The sequence below is a fragment of the Falco punctatus genome (genome assembly GCF_963210335.1).
Source record: "Falco punctatus genome assembly, chromosome: 4".
NCBI classification, from domain to species: Eukaryota; Metazoa; Chordata; class Aves; order Falconiformes; family Falconidae; genus Falco; species Falco punctatus.
This window is the reverse complement of record NC_137583.1, coordinates 81,649,833-81,677,437: the sequence shown is the minus strand read 5'-3', so window position 1 is coordinate 81,677,437 and position 27,605 is coordinate 81,649,833. Positions and strand designations below refer to the sequence as shown.

The following is a 27,605-nucleotide window of genomic DNA, read 5'->3' as shown; positions in this document are numbered from 1 at the left end:
GAGTGCGCTGACAACGCTGGGTTTTGTTTTGCTGAACTCAAAATACATGAATTTGTCACAATATATTCTGAATTACTCTATATCAGTTTTATCTTTGCAAGTCAGAGTTTAGTATATACAGTGCTAATAAGTCAATTTAAGCAGTTTTTTCAATAAAGAAAAAGAACATGCTTCATTTGGCGTAAAAATAACTGAATAGCAAGAGGAAAGACTCTCAAAGGAGAAGATGCAAAGGCTTGTTGATCTTAATATAGGATCAAAAGAAATGACAAAGTATTTTTCTGAATACTTACATCAGGGTTTTGTGGGGTTTTTTTTATTATTTTTATTATTATTTCTTCATTATTCATTGTCCTTGCATAGAAAGTAGCTGGAAAATAGCTGCATCCGGATTTTCTAGAGGGACCCAAAAGGAATTCCGAAATTTGTTCACATTTGTTTCAAAATGAACGACTCTACATTTCTTCAGATACATTGGCACAAATAGGGCAGTTGATCCCAGGTCACCATACCAGTGTGCTAACTGATCTGCAGGTATAGAAGGGATGTATGTCAGATCACTTCCAGTCACATACACTTGAAGTCTGGAAGCTGAATCTGCTCTGAGCCTTTCTGGTTGATGGTTGCCATTTATCCCAGAGCAGATTCTCAGAAATTGTTTCCAAACTTTTTCAGATTTTCTGTGCAAAAACCTTTGGAAATGCCTGTGACTTTTTCATCAGGAGTGTGTGACTTCCTTACTGTTCTGTTCCCCACCCGACACAGGCTGCCAGGTTGGATGCCCTTGCAGACCTCTGGTACTGCACCAGAAGTTGCTGACTCCTGTGCCAGCAAGGTGTCTGGGAGTGGCCAGTGCTGTTGTGCTCCTTGTCCCTTTGTGACTTTAAGAGCCACTAAGTAGACTTTTGTGTGTTTTTTGAAATAAGTACTAAGGGCAGGGTTTGTACTTTTGCTGACACGTTTGACAGTCATCTTCATCTGCATTTCGCTCTTCACTTCTAGCTCATGGAAACTCAGTCTCAAGTTCCAAGCACACTGTGCTGTGCCTGTGTCAAAGAACACTTTATGCAAGTGGATGAACTGTTTTCATATCTGATTCCTAAGTGTGAATAATGAATTCTAATTCAGTGTCTTTTTTTGTTGTTTTTTTTTGGCTTAGCTTCTTGTTTTGTTAAAGAATAATAATTACTCATGAGAGTTCTACAAAACTGCACATACTTATTTTAAATGGTACTGCTGGTGTCCTGATTGTGTTTAACAGTATGCAATAAATCTGGTAAAACAGAAGTGCAGTCTTTATGTATTTAAGAAGAAAAAAGCGTAATCTCTGCCTGCTGTCATGATAAATTAAGCAAATTACTAGCATTATATCCAGTTTTATTTTTCTGTAGAATCTCTTAATGAACTTCAAGTTGCAGGTCTCATCACCCATTTAAAATGTGTCTATGATTTAGTTGCCTGGTAATACAGCTTTCCTACTGCAAAGTATCTAAAGATTGTTAGGTCTGGAATTTTTAGTTTCTTCCAATATCTCGTCTGTCATCATGAACGATAAACATTTACCTTACCTTTAGCTAATTTAAGGCAAGCTACATTTTTGTCTCATCTCTTCTTCATGATGGGAGTGCCCTGCTTGCACATTCTAGTACTCAGTGGGATAAAGATTTGAACCATGAATCAGAAACCATATAGTAGGTGTAAGACATGAAATAAAATCGATACGTTTTTCTGAGGCATGTCACTGGTTAAGTGACAAAAAATATTCTGATAGTCACTGAAAAAGAAAAGTCAAAGGTACATTTGAACCTGTCAGTTCAACACATTCCTGTTATCCCTTTAGGGGATATCATACAACTTGACACCAACATTTAAGCTTTGAAAATTATGAGCTCATCTATTTCAAATGGGATGTCACATGTTCCCAAGCCTTTGCCATTACTTATAATGGAAGACAGGATGATCACTTTTGTCACATATTGATAGTGAATAAGAACTTTCTTTTTTCTTTTATTCTTGTTTCAGAATGAAGAACAAATTTTGGTATTTTGAATTTGGCACTTCGGAAACTTTCTCAGCCACCTGTAAGAAGCTGCATGAATCTGTAGAAATAGAAGTAAGAAACTAATTGCTGCATATATCCTTGAAATGTCACTAGTTTGGCTGAAATGCAGGGGGCAAGGGTGCAGAGTGCCTGAATCCAACAAGGCAAAGCAGTGCAGATCCTTTCGACCCTATATTCCAAAATATTATTTTTATCGTGTCTATTTGTAGTGTAGCCCTGCACACTGGAACAAAGTTCAGTTTGATGATTAGTGAAGTCTTAATACAGTAGACGAGGTCAAGAGGTGAAATATAACATTAGAAATCAATAGGGAGTGTGGCTAGGTCAGATGGAAAAATGAAAGACTGTCGGAGGGAGTGAGAGCTGCTGCAGGATTAAAATAAAAAAAAAAATCTTATTATTTCTAGGTCCCAAGTTTTTATAACCTTTAAAACTCAATTCCCTAAAATTGTACTTACTTTCCTGAATAAAGGTTAAAGAATATATATTTTTTTTGAATCATTCCCCTTCATTAAATAGCTTTTCTATCTGCACATGGGGTCATCTTTCCATTATGCATTGAACATTAACTGAAAAGACACAGGATAGTTACAGACAAAATAGGAATTTAAAATAATGTGCCACTGCTACTTTGAAGGCTGATAGCATAAGTAAGTAGCTACATTACATAAACTATTTGGGGGGGTGATATTTATAAATAAGTAAATGAAAAATGTGAAATGAGTGAAGGTACAAACCTGAGAATTGAAGTTAAATAATTAAATCATTTTCCAAGAGGATTATGGTGCCTTTTCTTTCCAATAGTAACGAGAAACTGCACATGTCAATGGAGTATTTGTATAATGTCATGAGGCACTCACAGAGGTATGATGAGAGCTATGAGTCTTGTCAAAGCCCCCTGAACAGCAAAGTCTGAAGTGATCTGAAAAGAACATGGATCTGGTAGTGGGACAGTAGCAAAGAATACTCGGACCGAAACTGTGGTGCCAGACTTGCCTGTTACACTGTTAAGTTGTTTTTTTTTAAAAGTGGAAACATGCTCCACAAGTTAGATTAAAAACAAACAAAAAATCCCAAACAAACAAAAAAAACCATAAAAGACAGACAAAACAAAACAAACAAATAAACAAACAAACAAAAAAACAGAAAAAAAACCCAAACCAAATAAAAAACTCTTGCTTCCCAAGACAGTGCTTCACACATATGGGTTTAAGTACATGTAGCCTGGGAAATATTCAATTAGTTATTTGAAGAAATGGCTACCTCATTTGATTTCATTTTAATATACTGTGTGTTAAATGTACCTTTTCGTTAAACACAAATTGAAGAGCAGGCTTTCCCAAGAAAATATTTCTGTCTGGTAAAAATCTTATATAGCCTGAAACATAATAAGATGTGATCCTAAACCATCTAGTTCTAACCATTGAAAGAGTGGTGAAATGTCAGCATCCCAAAGCAAACAAATATACGTGCAAGTTTGTGATGCTGCTAATACCAGTTGTATAATTATTAACAATTCATATCAATAACAACAATATCACTGATAAATATTACATTATATGAGACACGTTTGTTAATATTCACTTCATCTGTCCTGATCATTATCATTATTCCTATAATTAAGAACAAAAAGCATAGGGGAAATAGTTTCCAAAATGTTTATGCAAGTGTTAGGAGGTAGTTATTTACAAATTTATTTACAATGAGTAAATTACATTTAAACGGACAATGCTTGCCAATATGCTTGTATCTAATGTTTCTTGTTTGAACATTAGAAACACTTGGGAGCAGCGCTGTTTTCATCTGATTTCTAACCTGCTGCCCCTTGCTTGGGGACGTTGCTGCAAATGAGAGCTTGATGTATGATACTTCATTTAAGTCCAAATAAAATGCACAAAGCATGCATTTGCTCTACAGCCAAACTTTGAATGAACAAAGCCTGTGAAGGTTAAGGATCTGTATCTCTGAGCTGGGAGACAGCGATCTAACATTCCATGGGCAAATATTTGTTCAACCCTATATTTGATTTCTAACATCATTAAGTTTGGCTTTCCTGATAAACAATAATGTGTCTTATGTTCTGTATATTTTCTTCTGTGTGAGACGCAGAACAAATTTTGGACACTAAATTCTTACATTACCTGGAATAAGATGTATTTTTATTTCCAAATTGGGATCCAAGAATTTGAGGAGAGAAACATAGGTTCTAAAAGGTTAAAAAAAAAAAAAAAGCAAAATTAACTATTTATTTTTAATAATAATGTGTCAGTAAATAAGACTTAAGATTTTACTGTTTAGAGCACTTACACTTTCTTTCCAATTCAGAAAAAAAAAGAAAGGTGTGTGGAGGGTATTTAATAAGAGTAAGCACAGATGCAGTGTACATGGGGATAGCATGGTCCGTACCTGCAACGCTGTAAAAGCATCTTAGGTCCTCCCATACCACCTGGTATGAATGGGTGGCAGAAAGGAATGTAAATGGTCATGTAGTCTTGCATGATATTGTACTTGATCATATAGCAAAACCTTGATCTCGGCTGTTTTCAGGCATAGGTATGTATGTTCTCAGCTCAGAGGTGATTTGAAAATATTTGATATAATGAATGAAGTGTAAACTATACTACCCAAAAAGGGACTGAGGCTAGGAAAGAAGGCAAAATAGAACCAGAAGCACTAGTGTTCATTTCTAATCTAGGCAGGTATGCTCTGTGCTTTAAAAGCATGCTTTTATATTTAGCAGTATCACTGCAGTATTTGAAATTTATATATATAAAAAAAAAAGGAAATAAAAGGCTCAGAACACATCTGGGGTTTTTTATTGTAGCATATGTGTTAGGACAATACAGAGCTACCTGTAGCTCAAACTTCTTGTCTGTGTATGAACAAAAGAAATTCTCCTTTACTAATTCAGAAAGTTCCTCGTCACTGTGGGATTCTGAGGCCTAGTCAAATAATTGTCTTAGTGTACTACCTGCTGTGTTCAATATTGAGTGAAAATGGAAGCCAGACCCTGTGCCATCCTATTTCACAATTCTTCTTTTATTTAAATAATTCCAGTCAGTTTGGGGGACGCCAGACCTTTATAAATTAACAGCAGGGAAATACCAAAGGTGTCAGATTGCATATTTATCATCTTTCTCGTGTAATACTTAAATATGTATTAAGAAGTGACTGACATAAATTAGGCAGATTTCAGAAGCCACAGGCCGTGGCTTGTAGAGGACCCCCTTCTGCTTGACATTTCATCCTTGTCAAAGATCAAATTATTTTAATTTAGGCTGCAAATTATAAGAAATGAAGACTTCTTTGTGGGAATTCCCTGTGGTAATCTGACTTTTGTTGTTACTGCTGCTTGTCAGTGTGCAAAAGATATAATATGCATGCAAATAAGGTTAAAAAATATGTACTATCTAATTATCCAGCCAGTACATTCCACTTGAAGACAGTGGGAGGCCTGACACACAGTATGTGTTTGATTCATTGAGGCCTGCAGGGTATTTACACAAGATTACTTTTAATTATGAAATTAATATCTGTTTATCTAGAATGTATAGCAGTAAGTGAGCATAAACATGAGCAGAATTTTTAGTAAAATAAATCATCTTAATATTTAATATGTATAAAATATAGGGGGGAACTATGAATTTGCTTTCAAAATAACAGCGAAGACCCATGTTTTTTTTCTTGTTAAAAAAGTGTGATAGGTTACATTTTCAATTACAGTAGTTGCCACAGCTGCCAACTCACTTCCAGATGTGTCTTTTGATTTTAAAGATTTCCCTATATGAATGTAATTCGCAGGTTTAAAATTTAATTCATGAAGAGCAAATATGAAATGGAAATCTTATTCTTAAAATTATTCTCTCTCCAGATTTACACTCTTAGAAGAATTAAGAAGATGCAGAGTATGCATTATAATATAGTTCTGTTTGGTGATCTCAGAAAGCTTCAGGGTAAACAAATAATTATGCACAGTTATTTTTGAGCTGTACTTTGCTTTTCTTCAAAGCTGTGATAAAGGTTTAGGCAGAGAGGAAAAAGTGTCAGTGATCCACAGAGCAGCAAGCTGCATGATGTCAGTGGACTATTACTGAAGCACAGCTAATTATTTTTCCAGTTTTCTTCCTGATTATTGTATATTGGAATTACAAAATAAGACCCTTAATCAGTTTTAAATGCATGACTGGACCCCCTACTGGCTCATAAAACATTGCAGGAGTAGGATCTAATGTTTAAAAATATGCTGCTATACATGATAAAGTGTGTGCAATTGCCAGTATATCTATATATTCTGGCTATGTTGTGAGGAATGAAACTAATCTACCTGTAGCCAAGGTACAGGTATATGAATCCTGGAAAATTTGGCTGGTTCAGTGAACTAATTAGTAAGACTGAATGCTTTGCCTTCCACCTGCATGTTCAACTGCAGTAATCTGAAGTTGGGTCGTCTTCTCTGGAGTTTCTTCAATGTTTTTCTGTATTTTGTATGGTTAGGAGCTCCCTTTGATCCTAAAACCATGTAGGTAGGGAGAAGGACTTAGCCTGAGTAAATTGTAGTCAGCGAAGGCTAGGTGTATCCTGTCAAGCTAGGTGCATCTCATTCAACACATGCCAGGTGAACTGTGTTTGCAAATATTATAGGCTTCTGCCACCTGAGAAGATGCTGCAGTTTGTCCCTGAACAGGCTGATAAGTTACAGTTCAGGGACTGTTCTCCTGAAGTGAAAATTATAGTCCCTTTACAAGATAAAATTTGAAGCCAGATCTAGTAAAAGAATGTACAGCTATAAAATGGCTTTATGTCCAGTTTTGCTATAAGAAGCACTAGTGACACAAGATGCCCTACAGTAACAATTCCATCACTTAAGGGACTGTCCCACAGAGTAAGTTTTCCTCTGTGTGTCCAGTAAGTCTTGGAAGGCTTTTAGAACACTGATATATCTTCTTTAGCTCCATACCCTGTGTTTTGCTTTGGCTGTGGTGCGTATTTCAGAGAACTGGCTGATGGAGGTTCTGGGATAAGTGCTGTAGCTACATCAACATTTTGCTGTACCCAGTTTTGTTAATCTAACCTCCCAGAAGTAGTTATTTGTCAGGCATAGCCATATGCTAATGTGCCAGTTGTGCCTTTGGTTTGAAACTATTATCTGTATGGTGTTCTGTGCTCCTGGGGCCTGCTTAGACTCTTCTCCATAAAGCTGTATATGGTCTATATGCAGGGACTTTCATATTCAGCTTCATGTGGAAGGGACTCAGGGGTTATAATGACAAGTATCATTGCAAAATCATAAGACAGACAATTTAGCTGGAACAGGCAACAGAAAACCTCCAGTTATCGCTATAGAAATTTTTGTAGTACAAATGTTTTTCTGCTAATAGCTGTAGTAAAGCTACAAATATATTTCACTTGAGTCAATGAATAAGTATCAGATAACAGCAAGACCCTACCAAATGGTCCCACACTCTAAGCAATCAGGAGCTGAATAGGAATCATTGCTTGCTTTCTGAATGAGGATCAGTTCCTATCTCATACCTCCAAACACAAGTATAGATCTTATGTGAAAACACTAAATAAACCATTAACAATATTGAATGATGAACTGCTGAGTAAAAATGTCTGAAAGGTAGAACATTCTGTTTTTCCTTTCTCTTACTGCTTTCTCTCTCCTTTTTTTTTCTTTTCTTTTTTTTTTTCTTTTTTTTTTTTTTTTCTCCTTGCTAATCAGTGTGATGGAATTCAGCTAGACTTAATCAATATTTCTCTGGAAGGAATTGCCATTCTGAATATCCCAAGCATGCATGGTGGATCAAATCTTTGGGGAGAGACAAAGAAAAGACGTAGTCACCGTCGGACAGAAAAGAAGAGGTCAGATAAAAGAACCACTGTCACAGATGCCAAGGAATTGAAGTTTGTATGCCAAGGTAAGCTTACAGGTTAATGTAGGCTATCTGGCTCCATCCAGTCAACTTAGTTGTATAATTATCTTTGTATTGCCTCTTGTCAAGAAAAAGGATAGACAGTTCTTTGCTATTTCTCTTCTTGTGAATTTAGCTTTTCTGATGGGAAGCACTGGAGCAAAGGCATAAACAAAGACGTGCTGACAGTTACAGTCTATATACTTGCAAACCTGGCCGGGATGTTACCTGTTAAGCAGATTAAGCACACCATGTGGCACTGTTTGCTACTACAATATTCAGTCTAGAAGTACCTGGAGGTTTTGGAGTCAGGAAATGCTTTCTGAACATTTATAATGCTTCTAAATGTCAGTGTGCATTAAACTTGGGGATAATCCTGCCCTGTTTCTAACAAATTTTGGACAGAGGCTGTAGGAAAGTACTTCAGACTAACAAGAGCAAGCTGTGTATACATTTTATGGACTGTATGCAGTCCCTGAATGCATATGTTGTAGCTTGCTTGCATGGGCATGATCAATCCTTTCGGGGCTTGTATATTCTACTGGTGATTAGACACTATTACTCCATAAATTTTTTTATTAATCATAACTCTTTACAAAACCTACAGTAAATAGTAATTTCTATTCTACTTTGTAGAATCTGAATATGCATTGTAACACATTGCTGCATATCACAAGTTCTAGTGATTATAAAACGCCATTCTGTTCACACCAAGGAATGCACAGAACAGGCTTTGAAAACATTTTTTTTTTCCTCTTTTTATCCTATGGAAAAGAATATCGTTTGCTTCAGAGTATCTTCCAGCTTCTCCTCCTTATTCAAAATGAGTAAAGATTAGGGCTTTAACTGATGTTATTGTGATCCTTTTACTCATTCTGGATGGCCTATTTTTTACATTTCATTAGCAGTAATTTTTAAATCACTAGTTGTATCTTAGTTTATCAATATGTTTTGTAGTTTTAGTTCAGCTAACTTACCTGGATGACAAAAGTTTGGGAATAAAGTAGTTTTCTGTGGCTTGGAGGTTGCAATAAGTACTAGGACTCGAAATTGCTCTGTGTTTTAGCAATTTGATACCTGTTCTCAGTATCTGAAAGTAACTTAACACACACTGTCAGCTGGGGTTTTATCAGCTCCTAACCTTCTGCATACACTACTTCTGTATTATGTCCTGATGTTCAAGAGGTGAAAGCAGGTATTGGGTAATAGACTCACCAAAAATACTCTTTTTGTGTTGCTTCTCAACATAAGGATACAGGATGTTTCAACATTTTGATAGCAGTGAAACAAGGTGTTACAACCTCTTTCATTATTGAAGTTTTGTATGTATTTGATACACACATAACAGTTATTTCAGTCTACAGACTGTTTAGTAGAACGGTGTTGCTGCACCCCGTTTCCATTTTCCTGGACAGTAGAAAATAAAATAATAGTAATGTAGGATCTTCTGTTCAGTTTTTAATATTTTTATCTGTTGAAGTATTTTAAATGCAAACGTTAAGCACCTTCCTTCAGAAAAACTAGTCTCATGACTGAGTTTCTAATCACTTTATATGCACTGTGGATGGAAGTAGCTTCAACCAAAAAGCAATTTCAAAGCAGAGATTTACTTTCAGTATCATAAGCTAGAGCACCTCTTTCTCATCACTGAGTACATAGATAGTATTATTGGTTGCAGCTACAGTAGCTTTTTAGCACTTAACAGTTGTACATTTCTTGGATTTCTGAGTTGCCTGTGTTTATTGCATTCTGGTTTACAACACTGAGCAGTCTTGAGCATGCAAACTGGATTCTTTTTAAATGGTGGGGGCACAGGATCCGACTGCAAATGGGTGTTCAGTCCATGGAACAAGGTTAAAACAACTCAAAGTAAAACTCCAAAATTAATGTGGCATAAGCATTTGAAAGCAAACTGATTTGCTCTAGGCATCCACTCCTATTTTATATTGCAAACAATAGTAACTTAATTCTGATAACTAAGATAGGCTTTCAGGTTCGAGTGTGCTGCTTCATCTCAGTAGTCAAGATTATTGCTGAATAATGGAATTCAATCCATTTTATGTCTAGGCTTCTCAGATAGTTTTGATGAATCTTAATCTACCTACTGTGGAAATAATGGACTGCCTGTCACTTCTAAAGCCCTATGATTCCTTCACTAGCTTTATACAAGCAAACCTGAGAGCCTGATATCGTCTAACTGATTATTTTCTTAGGCACATTTGAACTGTACTTTTTAGTTTGAAGAAAACATTTTGTAAAATTTTAATGCCTGGTGCAAAAATAGGTATTGCCACATTGAGAAGCATGGTAAATGTGTACCTGCTTGTTAACTTCTGTTTATTTACTTATTCTGAATAAATATTCTTTCGGTTCATTTTATGTCCAAATAAAGCATTGAATCACTACACTTTCTAGGAGACAGCAATCAAACATCCTCATATTTTCATATGGTTACATATATCAGATTTTGGTGTTGGGTTTTGTGTGGTGATGTTTTGGGTTTTTTTAATCTAATCCTCTCATATGGGACTTCTGAGTGGCACGCACATTTAATTTAGTCTTTTTCAATTGCAATGTAACTGTGGGTTTTTTCAACTGCATATCAGACTGTATTCTTGTTGTCTTTATAGTTTTATAACTTGACCATAAATACACAAATTGAAGTTTAGTACTCAAAGTCGGAGCCCTTAAATGGGATACTTGCATGGACTAGTGAAGGTTGTCTCCTCACTCTGGGTACTTTGTTGCCCCTGAGTGTATTGCATTGCTCGCCTCAAACAGCCTCAGGAGGACTTTCCAGATTTCCAAAAAAGAAGAAACTTGTGTGAGGTTCTGCTGCTGTCCTCCCCCTGCTCTTGTGTGTATCACCTAACATAAGACATCTACATGCAGCATGATCATTACTGCAGGAAAAAGGGTCAAAGTTCTGCCAAATCTTTTTTTCTTTCTTGTATATCTGTGTGATTCAGGAAAGGTGTATTCTTCGGGGGCTACTCACAGAATTACAGAATGGTAAGGACTGGAAGGGACCTCTGGAGATCATCTAGTCCAACCCCCTGATAAAGCAGGTTCTCCTAGAGAAGAATGCAGAGGAACACATCCAGGCAGGTTTTCAATGTCTCCAGAGAAGGAGACTCCACAGCCTCGCTGGGCAGCCCGGTCCAGTGCTCAGTCACCCTGAAAGGAAAGAATTTTTTCCTCACATTCAGGTGGAACTTCCTGTGTTTCAGTTTGTGCCTGTTGCCCCTTGTCCTGTCACTGGGTGCTATCCCCCTCTTTTATTTTTTTTCTCCATATTTACTGTCACCTGATGATGCAAAAAGACTTGTATTTTCTTTGCTATTCCCATTATCCACCTCCATACTCAATAGCAAGACCACAATCTGGACTTTAAGTAATCAAATTGACATCTGCTTGAAAAACAATCTGATTATATGAACACAGTCTGAAAAACAATTTATTGAAATGTAGCAATTTAAAATGTGCAGTATTTAAATATGTTCCCTGCTTATCTCATTAGGAGTTGTGCCTGTATGCTAAAGAGCAAAATTTGGCACTGATAGCATATAGGTATATATGTCTCTGTGTGTGTATCATATTTCTGTCTAACTAGTAACTAGCTCTCATGTTTTCATACAAAATATATGAAAATATATTTGTCTAATTAACTTAGAAGTCATTGAAAAGAAAACCTTATTTAACTTCAATATACTAAATACTATCTTAATCTTTGTTAATGGAAAAAAAATACTAGTTTTTATTTCAACTCCTATGCAGAAGTATAGATGGTCTTTCAACAAATGTTATTAGGATAAAAATAGGAATTTTTTTTCTAATTTAATTTCATTTTAATTTCTAATTTATCATTATAATTTCTACTGTACAAAATCAATTCATTAGGAAAAAATACATCTACATATATTTGTGACAATCCGTGAAAGTAGATGATTTAATTGGTATTTTGACTTTATGAATCTGACAGTTGCAATGTTTCCATTTGTTTTGTTTTAAAAACTTCTAGTAAGTGCATATCTATGACATATCTATCCACAATCATTTTTTTTCTATGTACAGATTTTAGATGTAACTGTGAACTGTCCTTGAACATTATTTGGACAGGATTTTTGTTTGGATATACACAGATATTGATAAATGCAAAAAATCAATGCTTTAAAAAGATGAACATACTGCATAGGAACTAAAGTATGAGTTGAGAAACATAAATGTAAATAACTGAGCTACTTGTTGAAATTACATCCAAAACATAAGCTGAATCATGACAACATATCTTACATGAAATACATATGCCACTTAAGTATAAAACAGCAAAATTTTCTTCCTCACAGAGATACTAAATAAAATTTTCAAACCTGTTATGACAAAAAAAGGAAAGAAATCTTTTGAAAATCTTTCTAGTGAAATTTTTGCTGAGTAGACTAGGATTCCTTTGGGGTGGATGTAGTTATGCTTTGATTTGCTTTGATTTGCTGAAGTCCAGTTAGTGCCCCGTCCTGAAATCTCTTTTAAAGTTTAAAGTCTCTTAAGACTTTATTGCAAACATATATGTAACTTGGTTTTGCAAAAGTAGTTCCAGTCACCTCAATGGACTCATTCCTGAAGACACTATCTATGAACTATTATTAGGTGAAACCTTTAGACTATAAATATTTAAGTGCAATACTTTCTTCCTATTTATTTTGTACATTACCAGGCACACTGATACTTAACTAAGTACTTTCCAAGTTGATTTGCACAGCTTGTTAAGAGCTGCAGTGAGTATTACTCAGCAACATGCCAGGCTACTAGAATAATTCAAAACAATGTGCATTCATGTCACAACACCTAGGCATAAACCAAGCTTACCAATATGATTCAATAACTCCATGTGGAAATCTCTGTTAATAACTGTGTTATGACTTTCTGAATGGAAATGCAGAAGTTTTGGAAACAGAATAACGTGTATACAGTTCACTACAGTTAAAAGCAGGGGACACGTAGAGACTGTGAAGGCCTTAAAACACTTTAGAATATCTATACATAGTGAGAGAGGAGAAAATACCTTTCTTATTAGGTGTCAAATTCCACTCTGCAGCGGAGGCAGAGAATCTTATTCCAATCTTCCCTATAGCCAGGGGATTCCTGACAAGAGTTCTCTAAACAACTTATAAACTTTGTAGACTGGCAGACTAATTTAATGTATGGGAGTCTTTCATAAACTACTCTCTGGCCGGGTGGCTTCTCCTTGCTGTTTATAATTCTCTAAATTTAAAATTTTGGCACATCATTAATTTTGAGATCTCTAATATAAATTAATTTCATAAGTTGAAAAAGTAAGAAACTGTGATCTATATACTCAGTATATATACTACATACACTGAATATGCATTGTCTATTCAATATTAGTAGACTTTAGGTTATTTATGATATTGTACAAGGTCTGTATAATGAACTCTCTATAATAATATTTTTATCAAATCCTCTGGATAATGTAATGGATAAATAAGGTAATTGCCCTTATTTTGGATCTTGTTTAGACAGTTTTGGTCAACATAGCCATTAACACATTACCACAGAGAAAAATAACTAAATATAGCTATTTCATAGTTGGTCTATGTTAAGACATTCAACGTACAGAAACAGTGTTGTTTGGACAGAGTATCTAAGTGAAATCATTCAATTGCTGCCTTGACAATCCTAACTAGGCATTTTTGTGCACACACATATATATATATATAGTTTGATGAAAGAAAATAGTACCGATATAATCAAGTTCTACCAATTTTAGTAATCAGCATTGCAGGATATTTGTGTTACTTTAGAAAAAGAAAAAAATAAAAAGGTAAATTAACTTGATCACAATATCTGTTTAAGAACTTGAGGTAATACATTTTGGTATTCAGAATTCAAGGAAGCAGAAATATGTCTAATGAAAATCAGTCACTAAATCAGTTAAACATCAAAGGAAATAATAATTACATGCTGTCCTAAGCTAGACTCAAACTCACTGGAATAGATAACAGGGATGTGTAAACACCTTATTGCATTTGGGATAGCTTGCAAATTATTTATGGTCCTTTCTCAGGAGCTATGTACACAAACTGAGGTATATTTCTCTATCCACAATGAAGATACAAGCAGGGCATATATAGTGGAAACCCTTGCTGAGTAATAAACATATACATTTGTATTTCTGTGAAAAATAACAGAAAAAGAACAGTGAACCTGAGAAAAGGGGAAGCACTGAAAACAGTAATAGAAAATCTGTTGATGCATTTCTTAGAAAAAGTGAAGAGAAAGACTGCTTTCTCAGCCAAATTTTGACTATAAAACTGTTAGATAAGCCTTCTGTTCAGTCTTCCTAAATTTAAGGAAAAAGCTCTTTTGTCTGTTACGGTAAGGAAGACATATGAAGAATGAAAATCTAGCACTGGTGTTTTTTTCCTAATGGAAGCAACCCAAGAAACCCTGCAACTTGTCTAAGTCACAGATCAGAAAAATTAAGAAACCAAGTTTCCTTAAAAAGCAGTACAGTAAGTTATATTTAAAAGGTTTATGGCAGATTGTGTGTTCCCCAAAAAGAAGGTAAAAATGGAGGGGTCCATATGTGTGCTGTCTGGCTATTTAAATAGGTCTAATCACTGACAATATATGTCAAAGCATTAAGTATATGAAGTTCAGAGAAGTCTGAATTCAGATATATTATTTGAATGTAAACTACAACAAAACTCATGTGGAACTTACTTTTAAGGTGTAGATTCAGGAAACATACATATGATGAGTTATAGCCCTACATGAATCTAAAACGCTTTGGCTGTTTCACTCACAAATCCACTTCATTTAGTTATATGCCTCAATTACTCTGCTTGGAAAATAACATAAAATTATCGTTGTATGAAATTTTAATTTCTTTCCTAAATTTTATATAATTGCTCTGAAAATAACAGCATTTTTAATGTTTTTGGAATTTTATTTTCTGTCTTTGATTGAAACTAAGAAGGCATAAAAATCACCTAAACAGCAAAGTTAACCCTTCTAATCCAAATACTTCTTCAAAATTTAAACAATAGAAAAAATTTCTAAATTTATTCAATTTTTTTTTCCTGTCCAAGCATGCATCATCGCTATTCTGAACATCTTACATCATAAATCAAAGTTTTAACCTAAACTTCACATATTTCTGTGTGGAATTTCATTTCAGTTATGTGAGTGCATTGTGTTTGCAGTAAATTAAATCCTTGTGAGGCCTCTTAGGGTGACATTAAATTCAGTGTCTAAAAATCAACCCTATAGCCAGTAGACAGAGTCTCCTCAAGAAATGTATTTATCCTGTGCTTGAACAAGGGTCTAAGGCAGGTAGACTAGAATGCTTGCTGGAGGTGACTCTCTCTCCCTTTATTTTAAGTGGAGCCTAAGTAATAGGCTGGGTTAGACACCACACTTCCAGCTGACTAGATAGCGAGACGAATTTCTGAATGTGCTGCATGTGGCGACAGTTCATCAAATATTTGAACAGTCCTTGGAGCAGGAATGGGAATAGGGTACTGCTCTGCCAGATAAGACTTGTTAAGCTGAACCATTCTCTCTTCTATGGATCTAGTCCTGCTGTATCCCAAGTCCTTCATGAGCACTGTAGTTGCTAATCTACTGAGAAGAAAGGACCGTGGCAGATGATCTGTCTTCCCAGTGTGTGCCAGCCCTGCTTGGAGTAGAGTTTCCAAGTGTGTGGGACTCAAGCAGGGTAACGCCTGTTTGGGGGATTATAGTATAGGCAAGCGTAAGGAAATAGGGTAGTGTTCAGTAGCATTATGTACTGCCCTGTCTTTAGTTTGGTCTGCATTATTTTGTTGCATTCTAAACATCTGCATGACACGTTGTATATCCCACTTCCTTTGTGCACATTTCCGTTGCAGCACCTGGCCGTTGCGCGTTGCCTCTTCTGTCTGCTGAATGGCAGTAACTGGCCACCGCGCCAGGCATTGTGCTCCATATCTCAAGCACAAGCTCAGTAGGCAGCGGGAGCTGCTGTCTCACTGAGGGCAGCAGCATGGTATAGCTCATCCGTGTGCGAGGTGTCGATCTCTGGCTTTGCCGAGGTTGCACGTTTGACAAGGGCATGGAACACTTGCAAATCTCTCCCTGTGGAAGCACCTGTTCCTGCACACCCGGGACCTGCGTAAGGCAGTGTGCAGATCAGAAGTTGCTTCTACTGGTATATACTTTCCAGTTTTTGGTGGTTCTTCTAGAAGCTGTGGAACAAAGCACTCCATGCTGTGATGTGTTATCACTGATCAGAAGTATCTTATCTGTGGAGGCAGGGGTTCAGGGGCAGGGGGAAGAAAAAGAAAAAGAAGAGGAAGTAAGAAATAAATTCACAGTTTTTCCACATTAACAAATTCCTACTTCTTGGTAGAGAGGTAATTTTCATAACTCAGAACTTGGATTTGGCTGACTATCTGAGGGATAGGTTGGTATTCGGCTGCCTGTGTCCCATATTGGCTACTGAGGACTGTGTGGCCTTGGCTCCTTATTGTTGCTGCATGCACGTATTTACTGGAATGACAGATTCAGATACCATGAAAGGGATAAATGACCCTTTGTCCTAACCATTTAGTTAAATTGTGCGTTGCACCCATTAGTTTGTAAGATAAGCATTCAAACGTTTGTTTTACCAAGCTGTTAAATATAGTATGTGTTTCCTAATAAAAGGCTGTGGGCTGGACTGTGACAATGTGATCATGTTATTAAAAAAGCCTTTTCCTGTTTTTCCCCAGACACGCAGCAGAAAAGCTTTGGGGTGCACTCTTCCCTCTAGATACCTTTAACTTTTCCTTTCTCACCTTTAAGAGGTGCTGTGTTCAGCAAGAGCCTTACTCATACAAATAGGCTCATCAGCCTGGGGATGGAGTCCATAATTCAGAACAGTTTGAATCTTTTAGGCACATAAATACAATCCCTTGTTGCTGTGAAATGCTGGTTTTATTGTTATTAGGAAGCAGTAGGACCTTGAACAATGGCTTGGTAGTCTGATTTGGGTTTATATTTATAAAGCATGTATATATGTTTCTGTGCAATATAGATCATAGTAGAAAAACAATTTCCTTTTATTTACAAGGCAGTTGAGATTGTCATTGTATTATACCTTTTGGTGCACAGAATGTTCATTTTCTTTCAAGCGTTATTCATTGAAAGAGGATAATTATGGTGTATTTCACAGGCTGCCAGAAGGAAAATGTATCTTTGAAAAGTTTCATTTCCCTTAAGTTGCTCATTTTCTATAGGAAGACAGAGCTATTAAGTAACATACCCATGACAAAGATTGATTAAAATGGCATAAAGGAATATCTTATCTCTAAGTACAGGGATTTACACGTATAACTCCTATGACATTAAATGCAGTAGGTGAAATTAACTCTAGCTATTGTATAAAAAAAAGCCCCAGTAAATTGGTTTGTACAGAGAACAGGTGAGGGTGGGAAAGATGGAATGTTAAGTAGCAACCGAGAAGTAGGAAGTTACTTATTGTTTTAGGGAACACCTACAACATAGTATCCAAATAAAGCCAAGTTCTGTACCAGCAGCATTAATGCAATATTCTGCTGGGGCTCACTTTGGCTGCCAAATACTGGAAACACTACCTTTCTGGTGGGGCTGAGATTCTTGTATTCAGCCAGCTCCTTAGAACAGCTCAGGCCTCTCTACAGCATTCAAGGTGAACGTAGCCTGGGTCTGTCTGACCTGGAACACGGGATATGCCCTAATGTGCACCTTGTACATGGCATACCTCTCAGCACACGTGTCTGCAGACAGCTCATATGGCCTGTTCCACAGTACTCACAGTGCTTAACTCTGCTTTGCTGGGAGTCCTTCATGAGTCTTGTACCTTATTAAACCTGGTAATTGTGTACCGTTTGGTATGACAGCCGTTATTTAAGATGTGGGAAATGATGATGGATGCAAATGGAATATCCAAAGATTTTAATTTTTGCTTTTTTTTCCTATTCATTGCAGAAACAGTAACAAATACCATTTTTCAGAGTAGCAGAACCGATCAGCTTACCCAGGGGTTTTTTTTGGGGGGTTACCTTCTTTTTTTAATTTTTCCCTCCCATTTCTAGTACTAAAGACAGTGTTTTTGCTGGTATTTATTTGTGCCAAAGACTTGACTTTCACTTGAAAATACACCTTGCGGGATGTAAAGCTCTCTAATAATTAGCTTGTTTGTACATGGCAGGAGAAGCTAAATTTTGCCTTTCCTGAGCTCCTTCCTCGAGCCTTCCCTCCATGTCGGTCTTTCTTCTGACTGTAACTTTTCTACCACGTTTCAGCAGCTCATCCAGCATGCTGGCAACAGTATGGTGTGGTCAGTCTAGAACTCAGAGCCTGTTAATACAGCACATGAATACTTGCTATTTGAAATTTCCTGTGCTGTGAATCAAATATGAATATTTGTACAAGAGCATTAGCACAGGACATAACTCCTTTTTGGGGTAATTCCACTGAAATTACCAGATTTACATAAATGAATAAGAAAGTACCATCATCTTAGGGCATCACATTTTCTATATATAGAAATTTGGATGAGAAAAAACAAGTTTCAGATGAAAAAAATGTGAGTGTGTGTGCATATTTAAACATGGATATGTTTATGTACTTTTTCCTCTACTTCAGCAAGAATTCTATAACAAAAAATGTGAATAAATGAAAAAAAAAAAATATTCCTTGCTGGATATATCTTCTACGTTGTGCTATTGATTCATATACACATACTTTTTTTTTTCTTTACAGAAACATATTCTCATATTTTTGTAGGTCTTAATTTTTATTTCTTACTGCTCTATGTCATGAATAACAATTATTGCAGAAGTGTTAAACCCATCTGGGAACAGAAAGTAGCCCTGTCTTAGTTATGAAATAACCATATCCTATTATGGTACTTTGATACAGAGCTTTTCTTTAATTAACAAAGTGAAAACATCTGTTACTGTCTCAAAATAGTTTTTGAGTTTCATACGTTTTATAATTCATGTGTTTCTCTGCTTCTGAAGTTTTTCAGATATAAATTATTTGTAAATGTCACTTTTCTTCCAAAACCTTACAAAAAGTCAGCAATTAACTAATTACAACAGGTGTTTCCTTTCTTGAGGAAAGGAATGCATATGATTATTGTAATTTAAATTCCTGTGTGAGTTAAGGAATTGACCTGTTATTAGAAAACACTGCAAGCACACAGAAAATTATAAAAATGAAGTAGAAATGTTGGATGAATTTAAGACTGAGACAGTTTTAACCCTTTCATGCTCTTTTTACATGTGAATGTTGTAGGTGGTTGCCCCCCCCAACCCCTCCAATCCTAAGTGTGACTTGATATGTGTATACATGATTTAGATTTACAGTAATATTTTCTGATGCCAAACATGTGTTTTTATATTGTGACCTTTGTACAAAAAGCTGCAATAACCATTCTGCAATATTCAATTTGTTTAATGGCAGACAAGTATTCCCTAGAAATGTCTGATAGGACATTACTCAGATTCCTCATTTAACCCTGCCCCTGGTGCCTGAATCTTTAGTTTAAAGATACAAAAATAAAAATAGAATAGCCTAGCTGGTCGTTTTTGGCTGCTGCAACATATAATCATATCCTCTAATCCATTCTAGTTTTCTATTACTTGTTAACAGAAAATTTCAAATTCCTTGAGTGTTTACAAAAGGCTTTGGATTGACAGCAATTTAATTTTGGGTAACAACAGGAGAGACAGCTTCAGTTAATGTACACAATTAGTATTACTAATAAAAATATAGGTAAAATATCCTAAATATATTGATGATAAGGACAACCCAGTAAGACCACAGGTTTGGTGTATATACATTTGCAATACTCACTAGAGGTAGAAGTGGAATTTACAAGAGAAAATGAATGTTGGTGTGTAAGACAGAGAGATGCAGAAAAAGAAGCATATATTAAAGTTAAAATCTCAGGGTCAGTCTGTTGTATTAAAAAAAGCTGAATTTGTTCTGTTGTGGGTTGTGTTTTTTTCCCCTCACTCTACAAAGACTTGCGTAAACCAAAGCATTTAAATATATGTAGCTATAAATATATATTGGAATCATGCAAGTATTTTACTAGTGTCTAATTACTCTGCAAGGGGAGAGGGTGGGGTGGGGTTAATACTTGCTGTTATAATCAATTTAAAGATATTTTTTTTCCCTTTTTCTCCATTTGTTTTCTTCATATAAACACCCATGATCTGCTAGCAAACGTGCTATTAGCAGAATACTGCATAGCAAAAGCATGCATCCAACCACACCAACAAAAAGCACCGTTTGGTAGTAGCATTGTTTCAGTCGCGTATTTATAAAGACCAAGTGTAAGTAAGACTGGTGGTGTTGTGCACTTGTGCTGACTATAAGGCAAATCAAAGGAGAGGAGGTTCAGTCAGACCACGTCATCTCCATAACCTGCTCTATTTTTATCTGCTGCCTTTAAACGTTAGCCTCCCTCCTGACACTGTTAAACATTGCCAGTAAAGCACCAGGTTGTTTATAAGAGCACATTGTAAAGTAGGTTGTATTGGAAAGTATGAGCTGCCCAACAAATTAATGGCATTGTGAGGTGCTGCCTGCTGGGGTGAAAATAAATTGTAAGAAAATATAGGGAGACAGGTAATGGGCACTAGCTATGCTGCACAACACTTTTCAAACTGCTGCTGACTGTGTGCCAATAGATATGGCAATAACTGTCAACAAGATTTACAATACTTTCACATTTACACAGTGAGAGTAGAAAGGTTGAAAGAATTCTACAATTTTATTTAAAGTTTAGCGCCAACTATTTCTGGACCTACTATTTCCAGGCGACAGGGTTACAAACACGCTGCTTATCTTTCATACATGTCAGTGGGAGGGTTTTTTATTATCATCGGAAGTCCTTGAAATTGGATGTAAGAAAAATAGCAGTAAAGCAGAGGTATATACTTAATTGTAAAATCCAAGTAGGTACAGATTTTGCCATTTATTGTATATCTTGTGATTTCTGATAGCACACAATCGTGCTACCTATCTGTAGCCCCAGTGGGTGGTTCCTGCAGGCAATCCAATTTCTGGCTGTGCTTCTTGCCCTGGTATTAAGGCACAGCTTAAAGCTGCTGTACTGGCTTTGTTGTCCTGTCCCCTTGGCAATGTGTTCCATGCTGTAGAAATCTGCAAGAGGCTAACTGAACAACTTTAAATGTCTGTTGTGCAAGGCTCAGGAGTTGTCCCATCTTCCTCCTTATCAGTATTCAGACACATGTCTTTACACTTACAATAACTTTTAATAGTTGTTAGCACTGCAGAGATGGTTAAATTATGGGTTTGAGCTGAATTTTCTTTTTCTGATTTGCACATCCTCAATGGCACTCAAAAATACCTTCTATGTGTGTTGTTTCATAATGAAGACTCGTTACTAGTTAAATAACTTCATCTTATCAGAAAGGCTTGCTTATGTTTTTCAGTAGCTTCAGCTGCCAACAAGCAAGAAAATTCCTTTAAAATATGGAGTAGAGCAGTCATGGGTTTGTAATAAATCACAGACAATGTCTGTGTACCTTTTTCTTTTTTCTTTTTGTGGCTCTAATATACTACAAAATACAGGGAAAAAAAGTTTTATGTTTTTAATAAATAGCCTTTTTAGAACACAATAAATAATCTGAGGCTGACCAAACCATTCTTTGTATTACTTTGTATGAACCATATGAACAAATTGGCAGTTAGTGATTATTATTTATTTGTTCTGTGGTAACACCCAAAGGTCTTAGACACTAGACACTTTATAAACACAGATCAATTGGACATTTCCTGCTTGGAGAATCACAGAACCAAAGGATAATTTAGGTTGGAAGGGACTTCTGAAGGTCATCTAGACCAACCCTCTCAGCTCCAAGCAGGTCTAATTAGATCAGGTTTCTCAGGGACTTGTGCAGAACTTACACTCTAAAATGTCTAAGAATTTATGGTCTAAAGTTAATTTGCTAAAATCTAAGGGTTTGGTTCTTGAAGGCCAGGTTAAGAAGTCCCAGTTTCATACTGCGTGTATGTGACCCTAACTCAGGCAGTCAGCATGTCATTTGTTTTATTTTCATCTTTCCCATTCACTCGATAATAGACTTTGCTGACTCAACAGTCCTATCCCAGAAGCTCCTACTGCTCTCTTAGAAATAAGAGTTCTCTAGTGGGGACCTGCAATCTCAAAAGGGCCTTGGAATACCCACCCATGTGCAAAATCAGCACCGTCATGTGAAACCGCAGAGGGACTGTCACCCCGACTATCAAATATTGCACTGGAATTGTTCCTCTTGTTTCTTTTTCTGATCAACATTCCCTGACTTTTCATTTCACCTGAAGTTTCTAAACAACCCTTTTTGGCTGCTTCAAGTGGAGTCCCAATATGGTCCTCAGTTCTCTTACAGACCTGGTTAACCCATTGATGGTCACTGTGGAGGCACATGTTGAATTGTAAGTTTGCATTTAAAACCAATTACAGCCAATTGAATTTATTTCATCAATGTGTTCCTAAGCTCATAATCTTATCTAGAAAGCCTTCCCTGAGAATATGATTGATAATTGAGAATATAGTTTTCCTTCTAAAGTCTTTCCATTTCTCCTTACTGACCTCCTCCTACTTCATGTCCTTTTTTTTATTTTGTTTTTATTTTCTTCTGAGAAAGTGGTTGAAAGTTCAGGACCTCTGCATCCCAAAAAGCTTACAAACCTGTAAAATAATGGTAATAAGATTTCCTGGAGTGCAAATTTTTATTTATTTATGGAGTGCCTCATATTTAGATGACCTTCTGCAGATGGTCAAAAGTTTCTCATTGGTGGCTGTTTTCTCTAGGCTGTGTGGAATAAAAAAACCCACAAAACAAACACAAACTATAAATGACTTAAGGTTTTAAATTTATTCAGTTCAAAATATTCTTTGCCAGTTTGGGGATGTGTAGAACCATTACCTAAGAACTGATAAAATGCATGATTAAGTCTTTACTTTAGAGCATGAAAAAGTTATGTGAGTAAGAAACAATCTTTTGTTATTTAGCAATTTTTGTTATAACATCGGAAATCATATTAAGATGTAGACACTTTGAGAATTACTGAGCAAGACGTAATCAGAAGACATTTAAAACATCAGAAAATAATTGCTGTATAATTAATTTGGGGTGATGGAATTGATTAATCTAGCTCTGTCTGAAGCAATTTATCTACAGGTGAAAAATCTGTATGGTTAGTCTCATATACTGACAATGCTTTTCTGGTATAAAATTGCAAATCAGTTATCAAAATATGTAGAGCTAGTTATTTAGATATCAATTCATGAGGATATATAACGTTTATTTTTAAATATTCTCAGGCCCTTTTCTGTAGTAAGGCACAAAGGCTTAGTTCAAATATCACTGTGATGTAGTCACTGTGTTTACCTATGTGTCCAGGTTTGTAAAACTTTGATGAGTACCTAAGCTCTAACTAGATGTAAACACTAACGAAGTAAGGCAACATACTACTATATTAGTTTGCAGTAACTTATGTTTTAAAATTTAATTTGTATTTTAAAGTAAGACTCAACCTAATATTAACATAAAAAGTGAAGGAAAAATGTCTAGGTTACAGAAAAGCACTAAAGAGGGAGGAAATCATGGTATGTACCTGCAATGTATTTAAAAAAAAAAAGTTACTGTGGTTTTTTTGACTGTTCAAGCATATGAATTTTCAGCTTACGTTGTTTCAAAAGAATTATTTCAATATAAAGAATGAAGAGGTCACATTGATCAGACTTCTATGAAATCATTTCTCCTTCTTGAAGGAAAGAACACTGAACAGCAACTCTAACATTGCTTGCTGTGATAATCATTTAATAGATATGTATTTATGGTCTTTGAAATTAAGGTCATCTGCTGATTACTGTGTTGGATGGTGACCCCTGCTAAAGCAATTTATTGTGTTTCGCTTTATGATTCTTGTATATATGAAAAAGTCAGTTTAGTAAAAACAAATGAACAAAGAAGATTACAGCACAGCATGTGAAAATCCCAAATATTTTATCCCAACTAGAAAAAATTGCATTTATATTTCTTACTCTGTATTCCCCTCATACTTTAAAATATCCTTATGGAGAAAAGAGAATGCAGATGAAAGACTGACAAGGCTTTCTCACCTGGGCATCTCTTTTTGGCCCCACTGAAACTCCTTGGGAAAGGAGTCTAGAACAGTTTCTTTTGACTCTGCTGTGAGCTGCTGAGGTCTGTGCAATACACAGAATGATGCTAGTTGGTCTTTCTTCAGACATGTTCTTACTACCTCAGATTTATTCCAATGTATGAACATTTGACACCACATACGTAACTGCATTGGTCCAGTGATAATTTTTAAATCACTTCTTACTCAGGTGAATATATCTTTATCAAATATTGTCTGTTCTGCTAAATTGTTTTAACTTGTTTTGTCTTGTATTCTTTGTTGAATTGCACAGTAGTTAAATGTCAGAAAATTCATGGCAATTTGTTGGCAGTGCCAGAAAAGACACAGATTAAAAGGGCTTTGTCTGTGTTTATCTAGGTAAGGTTTCATTTGGGTTTGTGTAGCAGAGTTTTTATGGGTGGGATGGTGATTGAATGATTAGAGTTTATGGGTCTTAATCAAGTTTATTTTTACATTAATTTGACTCACTCAGAGTCACAGGATATCATGAGTGTAAAACTAGAACTATATTTAGGAATTCATTATATTTGTCTTTCTGTATATAACATTTCTGAGTATGACTCTTACTTTTGTTATAAAAAAAAAAAAAGAAAAATAAAGATATTATTGAACTAATGGGAAAATAATGGCATATTATCTGTTTAAAACGTCCTCCAAAACTCTGTTAAGACTGCCTACACAAAATTGGTAGGATATCTGTTTGGTGCGTTAGTATTCAAAAGTTATTTCTTTACAGGCTAAGGGGAAGATTTTATAAAACCTGTTTTGAATAACTTTAAAAATGTGTTGAATAGTATATCTTGTCAAAATCTGAAAAAAAATCCCAAAATTGTCAGATGTTTCTTGAGGGTAATATCAAGGCTTTGGGTAGATTTGAGAGATAGGTAGTTAAAGAAAATTTCACTTGGCAGTTGGCTCATGGAAAAAGATTTGTTCTGCTGAGGAAATAAAAGGACAGTGTTAAAACAAAAGCTAATAGGAGAGAAGATGGCCTTTTAGCTTTAAAGTGGAGGAACTACTTGCAACAGCTTGAAAGAGAGTGACATTGTGACCAGTGAATTCAAAAAATCACTAGATTCCTTTCATTGTACATGCATTAAGTATCTTTTAGTCTAAGCCACATGTTTGATTTTTTTCTTTTTTTCTTCTTTTTTTTTTTTTTTTTTTTTTGGTAAGGATTTGGGGGTCGTCTTAACATATGTTCCATCATTATAGGAATCTGACAGATCTATGAAGTTTATGAGAAGTCTTGCCAATGTGAGCTGCTAGATAATTGACAAAATGTTGCTAGATAATTGAAAAAGAAAAATCCATTTAACATACATTACTTGTACAGCATAGTAGATGACACATATCTAGCAACAAAAAAAAAGTGGCAGAGCATGTGAAGTAGCATAGTTAGGTTATCTTGGCGGGAATAGGAAGTCAGATGAGTGTATGTTTCTGCCCCTCATTAGAAAATGCTTCATGCTGTGTGCTATGACCCCAGAAAGTCATTACATACAGCTTGGATGTTGCTGTTGTGATGTCTTTGCATGATGATAGTGGTGCTGCCAGATTTATGCTGTAAAGCATGTGTTTACAGTTGCTGTGTTTTGAATGTAATCTTGAAGGCTGCCCTAATCTGAAAAGTTAATTAAACTGCTAAACAAAGTAAATCTCTTAATTCAGTGTTATGAAGCATATTTGTGGTTGTGCATTAGCTGATGACTTCCCAACAAGTATTTCATAAACACCTGTGCAATCACAGGATACTTACTAAGTCTAGTAGCCTATCTTTAGTTGTGTAACAACTTTTGTATGTAAACGTTGGTTCACAGTAGTCTTTGTTAATGCAGTCTTCTTAGTAATGTAGGTTTTGTGCATTAAACACACTGCACGTTGAGATCACCCAACTTCTTATGTCAGTGGCTACTTTTCCTTATTGACTTCCCTGGCCTCCCACAGCAGCTGTTCATAGAGCAATTATCATCTAGTGGAGCCTGCTGCTGTGAAACAAACTTGCATTTTAAAAACAGACCTGTTACTTTAGTATATACTTTCATTTTAAAAGAGTAAATTTAAAATTTGGAGAGGAAGTTAAAGAAAATATAAAGTTATTTTAAAGCAGTTGATTATTTTCTTGTAGTATTTATGTATCCCCATTTCACCCACCCATAACAAAATACTTTCTAGTTGGCATGAGTTCAGCCCGCTCAGAATTGGTACATGAATACAGAACTGCATAGCTAATGGTTTCATTTAGAGGACCACACACAGTTGTTGCACATGTGAGGGAAGCAAGCTGACAGATGTCCACATCCCCTGGCTCTAAGGATAATAATAATCCTCCAATCTAACAGACTGCAAGCAGGAAAGACTCTCGGAGCACTGTCACCTTTTCCCCCCGCTGAGAACCAAGTACATTCCTGCAATATTTTGCATGATTTTTCCCCAGTCTGGGGACAGAAATTGCATATCTGCATGGCATGTAATAAATTCCACTTAAAAGAGGAGATTAATTTGTGTATCTTTATAATACAAAAGTATTGTCACTTTTCTCCACAACAATAAAACCCTGAAAGTCATCTCAGTCTGCTGGAAGCAAGAATAAAAAGTGAATATTCTTTCACACCACAAGGAAGACTGATGTAATGGTTTAGTAGGCATCTGGACTTAGCAGGTGAAGTACCTGTTGTCCCTCCTCTCCTCTTCACAGAAGACCAGATGACCTAATTTGTTTTTGCTCCACATGTGGTCTGCACCAAGATCAGGTCTTCTGAAAAGCTCAGATTTCAGTAAGGAAGAGCTGCTTTTTGGCTCTTCTGGTTTCAGAAAAATACCTGAGTGAAACTTAGAGACTCAAAAACTAGAACAAAATAAATGATTGTATTTCTTTGGGAAAAAAATAATCCCATGGTTATGGGATATAACTCATATGCTCTAACTGCCTGAAACTAATGAAACTATTCATTTTTGCCGCCCATTATAAGGAAGAATAGCAAAAGCAGAACTTAACTATTCCTCTGGATTTTTGGAAGAGAGACAATACTTTATTTAATACTAAAATTTCTCAAACTCAAAAGTTAGAAATACTGTTTAAATTGAAAGTTAAGAACATCTGAAATCTTTGCTTTCACCTGAAGTGTTACTTCAATTCCTCCCTGACATACTGAGTAGCTTTTGAAATCTGCGTCACTGCATGAGATACTCAGGAAGAAATGTTTGTATAGGAAGAGCCATGGTCTTTTAATTACAGACTGTTTATACTAATATCACAGCCATCAGCAACTGCATCCATGCAGTGTCAGCAGTAATTAGCACTGAATATATAGGCCTCTACTCAGAAAGAATTGCTGACTGTATGATTTAACGGCACTGGAAGTGTTCCTACACTATCCCACACAACAGCATTTTTA

The 27,605-nt window shown here is 35.8% G+C and overlaps 1 protein-coding gene across 6 annotated transcripts in view; it reads left to right on the top strand.

Annotated features, from left to right (window-relative positions):
• The window catches only part of DGKB (diacylglycerol kinase beta), a 389,225-nt gene that overhangs the window by 272,345 nt on the left and 89,275 nt on the right, over positions 1-27,605 (top strand). For all 6 annotated transcript variants that reach the window (XM_080383930.1, XM_080383931.1, XM_080383932.1 and 3 more), the window contains 2 exons: positions 2,023-2,113; positions 7,788-7,983. In XM_080383930.1, coding sequence (XP_080240056.1) covers positions 2,023-2,113; positions 7,788-7,983 — 287 coding nt within the window. The remainder of the gene's footprint in view (positions 1-2,022; positions 2,114-7,787; positions 7,984-27,605) is intronic.